General features: G+C 39.7%; 1 protein-coding gene across 1 annotated transcript; it reads right to left on the minus strand.

Annotated features, from left to right (window-relative positions):
• Positions 1-375: 375 nt before the first annotated feature.
• On the minus strand, positions 376-6,775 carry snx18b (sorting nexin 18b). Its single transcript, XM_027007638.2, has 2 exons — positions 5,107-6,775; positions 376-3,595 (listed from the first exon to the last, which is right to left on the minus strand). Exons 1-2 carry the CDS (start codon positions 6,551-6,553, stop codon positions 3,348-3,350), a joined length of 1,695 nt encoding a protein of 564 aa, XP_026863439.2. The 5' UTR covers positions 6,554-6,775; the 3' UTR covers positions 376-3,347.
• Positions 6,776-7,541: the final 766 nt, after the last annotated feature.

Below are 7,541 nucleotides of genomic sequence, written 5' to 3' on the forward strand. Positions count from 1 at the left end.
ATAATTTAGAGCTTTCAAACTTTGAACAAGAGTAGCATTTATTAACAGATGCCTAAATATTACAAACAAAAAGTACAAGTTGCTCAATTAAATTGTAATACATTTTAAACATAAAAATTAGGGTCAATTATTATTCAACCCCTAGGTTTAATATTTTGTGGAATAACCCTTGTTTGCAATTACAGCTATTAATAATTTTTTATAAGACCTGATCAGGCTGGCACTGGTCTCTGGAGTAATCTTGGCCCACTCCTCCATGCAGATCTTCTCCAAGTTGTCTAGGTTCTTTGGGCATCTCTTGTGGACTTTGATCTTGAACTCCTTCCACAAGTTTTCAATTGGGTTAAGGTCAGGAGACTGACTAAGCCACTGTAACACCTTGATCTTTTCCCTCTTAAATCGGGCCTTGGTTTTCTTGGCCATGTGCTTGGGGTCGTTGTCCTGTTATAAGATGAAATGACGACCCATCTTAAGATCCATGATGACAGAGCGGAGGTTTTTGGCCAAAATCTCCACGTAGGCTGTGCTATCCATCTTCCCGTGGATGCAGACCAGATGGCCGGGCCCCTTGGCTGAGAAGTAGCCCCACAGCATGATGTTGCCACCACCATGCTTGACTGTAGGGATGGTATTCTTGGGGTCGTATGCAGTGCCATCCTCTTGCCAAACGCCCCGGGTGTGGTCAGCACCAAAGACCTTGATCTTGGTCTCATCAGAACAGAGAACCTTGAATCAGACTGCCTCAGAGTGCTCCAAGCGATCATGAGCAAACTTTAGATGCTCCTTGACATGATGCTTTGAAAGTAAAGGTACCTTACGGGCTCGCCTGGAACGGAGACCATTACGGTATAGTACGTTACTTATGGTATTTATTGAAAACAGTGTCCCCACTGCCATGAGATCTTCCCGGAGCTCCCTCCTTGTTGCCCTTGGGTCAGCCTTGTCCGTTTGGACAAGCCTGGCCTCAGCACGGGAGGAAACTTTGAAAGGCTGTCCAGGCCATGGAAGGTTAACAGTAGTTCCGTAAGCCTTTCACTTCCGGATGATGCACCCAACGGTGGACACGGGTAGGCCAAACTCTTTGGAAAGGGTTTTGTACCCCTTGCCAGCCTTGTGACCCTCCACGTTTGGAATGAAGAGAGAACATAAGCTCTTATGAATAATTCAACTGCAGTGTGGAGAGCTGCACTTAGAGTAAAAGTAGCATAGCTGTCTCATTGCAGTAGGCATAGAAACTGGTAATGGCTTATTTTCGTGCAAGGTCTGTTGACCAGTGACTACCCTGCTGACAACCGCATGCATTGTATTGTTTCATTCTGAATAATATGCATTGCTTTGATTCTTTTGAGGTTTGTCTTTTTTTTTTCATTAATTAATTTTTTTAAAAGAATATTTGTATTCACAATGTAGTGCTAGAACGACTGCTAGAATGGCCTAGAGGCAATTGTTGCATCATAATTGGAACACTTTGTAAAGATGTTGAAAGATAAAGGCCCATATCCTACATTTTTCTTTTAACTCAACTTACAATGTTAACAATGTGGCTTTATGTTCCCAAAAGACTCATAATTCATAATTGAGCAATAACATATAATTTAAATATTGTATATTGCATACTGGTCCCCATGCAGCATAGTATTCAGTATGCGACAAATGCAGACCATACTACGGGGTCTTGTGAAAGTATGAAGTTCTACCCACTTGTGCTTTTCCACCACTGTTGCATGACAGGATGCAGTGTACCACAAAGATGGCTCTGGAATTTGGCTGGAGTAGTATGTATCTTTCATAAACTGGAAATATTGGTCGCATACTGCATACGACATACTGATTTGGGGCCCAATCAGTACATGAACAGTATGTAGTACAGTATTTCAAACACATTTTTAAGACATTTCAATTAGCTCTGTTCTGATTGGATGCACTATATTGTGCATCATTCAAAAAGCAATCATGCTGGATAACTGCAATGTAAGTGGGAGGTGATAAGCTGCTGTAGACTGCATAGGTGGAGGTATTTTGAGTTCTCATAACATCAGAAAATGTTGGTGGCTCTCTAAGTATATTTAATGTTCATTTCCCAAGCACAAACATTGATTTTGAGGAGCCATTGTACATCTCCAAACAGTGCATGTTGGCCCGTGTTAGGAGGTGATGTTCTGGGTGATCTTTTTGTAAAGCTGTCACAGATCTTTTGGATAACTAGTCAAATTTGATTTTATTGACAGATTTTTTTTTCTATGAGGTGTAATCAGCTAAAACTCCCATCATATATTTTCATTCTGATTCAGATCGCATTCATATTCCAATAGAGTAATTTTAATAAATTGGATGATTTGAGCATTTCCTTCATATTTAATCTTTTCCAGATTCTTTTTCTGTAGTTGGACTTTAAATTCTAAAATACAGAGGGTCACAGTAAACCAGCTTTTTTCAATGCTGAAATCGGTTGCGCCATGTGAGTAGATGACTTGATGTGAGAATTTCCCACTGTCCTAAGACAGCCTCTGGTGCCCTAAGGATAATCTTTTCTGAAAAATAGACATGGGTAAACTGAGCCCATGAGTTTTAAGTGATCTTTTGTGCAGTATCTGGTAAGTCATCTAGATAGCGAGGGTCAGGCGCATGCTTTCTAGGTCATGCTTCTCTTGCTTTATGCCTCAGTGGCTGAAAATGTGCATAACCCTTTTCAGCCTTTCTGATGCTGTCTTAATTTGAAACAGACATGTTTTGTTTTTCCCAATTGTATAGACAAGGGTCTACAACAAGGAAATGTGATATTAGCATCTGAAATAAATGAGAACTCCTTAGATATGTTAGAGATTCATTAATATAGATCTGTAACAAAATGACTGAAAATTAAATGGTAATTAAAATAAAGGAACGAACATCTGTAAGTTAAAGTCCAAGCCAAAACGCATGTCAAGTAAAAAAGGCAGGTTCTACCTGGAATCGGGTCACAAGTTTTACTCTGAGTCGTTTATGACCTGACTAATGTACTTTACTGAATAAAATAGAGAATTGCATATAGGGATTATATTTTTGTGATCTTTAGCATAAACTATATATGATCCAAATATAAAGCCCTATTCATATTTCATAAAAAAAACATGCAAAAAAAGTCTTTCACTTTTAGAAACTCAATTATCCTCTGCCACACAGAGACCACACACCATTCTTACTTTAGACTCCCAGAACTAATCAGTATTCCATTATTCTTCTATAACTGCATACACCTTTGTTTAATTTTGTTGAATATACTAGGCTCTATATTTATTGACATTTATTCAGATGCCTGTATGTCAGAGCTCATCCAGAACATTGCTACTCATGGTAATTTGTCTTCTTTATGCTTCATCATACATGTGCAAGGCTTCCTCCAGTTTAGTCATGATTCTCTGGAAGAAGGCAATCTGCTCCTGCAGATAGTGCTGCATATGCACCCTGAAGTCGCGCACACGTGTCCGGTGAAAGTGCTGGATCTCAGCAAGTGTTGCACAGGAAATTATCTTGCAACGGTCACTGATTCCTATCATGCCAGAACTGTCCTTCTCATCACTGTGACGCTGGCTTTCCTTTGCTTTAGTCAGGGCTCCTAGGGAGTGGGGTGTTAAGGAATAGAGGTCAGAGGTTACAGAGCATGGATTCTTGTAGAATAATGCATCATTTTTGTTAAGGTTCTTGGGGTGGGGAACTATTGTTGAGGTTTGAAGTGATGCAAAAGAGTTAATGATAGGAATGAATATTTACCTGGTTTCTCTAAGCAATTTTAAGTGCAAATTCAGAATAAATTTTTCCTGTGCTTCAGGTCACAATAATAATTAAAAAAAAGGTTGTTTTACTTTGGCATGGGCATGCGGAGAAATGAGGGGTGGTTGAAAAGGGACAAAGGAAAAATCACAGGAAAATTGATAAAGCCTCTCTGAGTGGCAGTACTAAGCAGTAATACTTTGAGTGGTTTATATAGATGACTGAAAAACTCAAGAGATTCTGCAACATTGTCAATGAATCAGAAGACAGCTGGGACACAATCTCAGTTAAGTTTCCATGTGGAATAGTTCAAGGGTCAGACCTCCAACCAGCTAACCTTAACTTCAACAAAGCTTGTTGATTATGTTAAAATGGTATGTATTATACCATGTTTATATTCAAAGTCTTCTCAGGTTAACATCTACAGAAATGAACTTGGACACTACAAATAAAATGAACAGCTGCTTTCATCAGATTATAAACAAATCTTATTTAAACAGTTAAAAGTTTATTGATTACTGAAAGTATTCAGATGCTTCACTACTGCTACAGCAATATGTTGCTGAGTCTCTTGAGTCTCATTATTTAACCTTAAAAGACCCAACAAAATAAAGCATCACCAAAAACATCTTAACAGGAAACAATACATATGGTTCCTAGGTGTCAGTTTCTAAGAATAAGAAAAGTGAACTATGAATAGCTTTGTGTTTCATGTTCCAATGTGCATTGCTATTTGAGTATGTCGAACTATTGGCAACAGACAGAAACAGGGCTCAAATTATATAAATAACCGTACTAGTAAGATCACCTTAACTAGTAGATGTCAAAGGCGTGTGCATGCGTCCTTTCTGTGGTGATGTGTTTAGGAGGCCCTTCCAAGTGTAATTTAGAGGGAAGCTCAGGACAGTCTTTAACAGAAGCCTGGCTAATTTAAAAGCCCTGCTTCACAGTTACGGTTCCCTTTGGAATTCAAGATAAACACACAAACTTCAGCCTCCGAGGCACCCATAAGGTTAGTACACACTCATTGTGAAAGTATCTTTTGCAGGTGCCTTTGTGTTGGCTGTTGGCCTGGAAAACTATTTTCTGAGGATATTTATGGTGTACAGAATGGCTAATGAGAGAAATTAAAGGGTGAAACCACATATGTACAGATCATTCAAAGTATATATAAACATTCAATTTATTAATGCAATTCATTTTTGTAAAACTGTTTAATATTAATGCTTTGAAGAGGAATGTGGCTGTTGAACATAATATGCAAGCTGACATTGACCCAAACTCAATCATTCTTTTGAAGAATGTTCAATAGAGCATGCATCATAATGAGCAGCAGACCAACAAAATTAAACAAACCTTTCTGAACGTGGATGATGTCTGGAAAGTTTGTCAGATGTCCTTGGTAAATGGCTAAAAGATCTGACACCGGATCCAGGTCCTGACGGGGCTGTTCGGAGAAGTAGTCCCCGATGGTCTCGTAGGCCGTTCCAGTAAATGCGATTGCCTGATTCAGTTTAATAGAATATATTTGCTGATCGAACTCAAATGCTTGACTTAAAAGATGGAATGCCTGCCCAACTTTCTGATATTCCTTTTTGAATCCGGTCATTTGCTTTCGTGCAAATTCGCTTATTGTAACGTTTAATTGCACAATGTTGTCGTCCATTTTTTTGGTGAACGTTTTGAAGCCATCCACCGTGCCTTCTACTTCTTGCATGTTAAGAGGAGCGGCCGGTGGGATTATCGTAAGGAAAAAGTTGGCACCGACTAAATAGTCTTTCTCTGCCTTGCGTTTCCCTCGTTTCCAGGCTTTTTCGTCATTGCTGCTGCAGGTAAGAAAGTGCTGGAAGACATCACACCTGGATAAAACAGGGTGACTCGTCATGTGATCCATCCACCATATTAAACCTCTTCTCCGCTTACAAATAAAGTCTTCTTCGAAACGACCCGTGGCCTGTTTCTCTGGCAGATGAGGCACTGAGATAACGGGGAACCTTTCCACGAGTCGTGCGTAAAGCCAGTCAAAGTGTTTGTAACGTCTGTTTACCCGGCTCTGTGTATGACTAGGTGTAAGTCCGTAGGACATGTAGCACTTAATACCTTTAAATTTGGTCTGTTTTGTGGGGTCATCGATGGTACACGTGAAAGGATGCGGGTTCTCCTGCCATTCTGGACCAAACGGGCCCATAACTACATATATTTTATCGGTATCTTTGACAAATCCCGAAGCCTCACCTAAAACGAAAGCCTCGCCTCCCGATTTCACAAACGTGGAAAACCTATTAAGGTTTTTACCAACAGTTGCAGAACTCCTTGATTGTTGGGCGCTACCACGTCTAGTAGACTCCGTGGCCTGGCACTTTTGCGCATTGCCACCTCTGCCTTGTACCACACCTGGTGCATCTGCAACGTTTTGATTGTCGGCCCAGTCCTCGTCACTGCCTTGACTTGTGTGATAACTGTGTTGTTGCGCGTAACCCAAATGAGTCGGTGCTGACTCGGCTGATGTGTCCCCTTTCTGAGCATTTATGTGGTAGGAATACTCTGTACCAGTTATAGTAGAGCCAGTGCTATGTGCATCTCCAGCTGTTCCATTCCCTTGTATTGGTATTCCATCGTCGGTCCTTAGAATTTCCACGTATGATGCTGGGAACAGTCCCGACTGACCTCTACTGTTGACTCCTTCCAGCCAGCCATCGACAATATCTTCACTATACAAAGTTAAAACTTCGTTTTCGACGACTGATATCTCACCTGGGTTTTCGGAAACAAAATCGTATAAAACTATCGCCCTCAGCGCCATAGTTAGTTGGAGACGTGGAAGTCTGATGAGATAGTTGCCAAAGTTATCTCACCGTACCCTGCTTAGAAACTTTTGTAATGTGGAGTCCGTGTAGTCCAACAACATGCGTAGAAATACTGCGAACATAGCCGGCACACTATTTCAGCATAATAACTTTTTAAAATCTATATTCAGAACAGTGTTTGGTTCTACATTTTCTGTTGCCATACCTCCTCTCGCTGGATGCGGTCTATGGCAATAGCCCGAATAATCGTGGGTGGAGCCAACAACGCAATAATCAGGCAGTAGGGTACAAATAAACTCGAACGCACTTTCATTGAGGTTTCGGAGTAGTACATAGGCTTCATAAAATTAAAAATGGTGGGCATTTTTCTTTAAAGTGTGTGTGTGTGTGTGTGTGTGTGTGTGTGTGTATGTATATGTATATATATATATATATATATATATATATATATATATATATATATATATATAATATATATGGTGTTAAAGGTGTTATAGCTAATTACGTGTGTTTAGACGTGATCTAAAGAGCCTCACGCTATTTTTTTTTTATACCTCTGCTAGTTGTAATGCTAGGCGTTGTTTCATTCAATTTAACATATTGCCTACACAAATCTATGGCTATATGGTTCCTTCTATTTAAGGCAACCTGTCATATTACTGTTTTGTACATGACATTTGTTGACTGTTTGTTGACTGTTGACTGTTGATTTATAATAAATAGTGACAGACAATGCAAAACTATAGTATTTTCACGATAGGATCACACTCTTCTGGACTAAGATTGATGTAATTCCTGGGATGTGTTGAAGCCTTTCTCCAGCCCCAAGTGTTAACCTTGGTGTTAATCTTCCACATTATTTCTATTTTTGCTTTAAGACCTTGGTATCTTTCTAACTTTTTATACGCTATTCCTTTGCATCACTTGGGACTGCCACATATTACCACTACTGGTTTATGCATCTTTTCTGCTATCACAATATCT

Source organism: Electrophorus electricus, chromosome 17 (genome assembly GCF_013358815.1).
Source record: "Electrophorus electricus isolate fEleEle1 chromosome 17, fEleEle1.pri, whole genome shotgun sequence".
NCBI lineage: Eukaryota > Metazoa > Chordata > Actinopteri > Gymnotiformes > Gymnotidae > Electrophorus > Electrophorus electricus.

Coding starts and splice junctions, on each gene's coding strand:
- snx18b (XM_027007638.2), bottom strand. CDS start 6,553: ATGGCGCTGAGGGCGATAGTTTTATACGATTTTGTTTCCGAAAACCCA. Junction 3,596..5,106: donor CATCATCCACGTTCAGAAAG/GTTTGTTTAATT, acceptor CCCACTCCCTAG/GAGCCCTGACTAAAGCAAAG.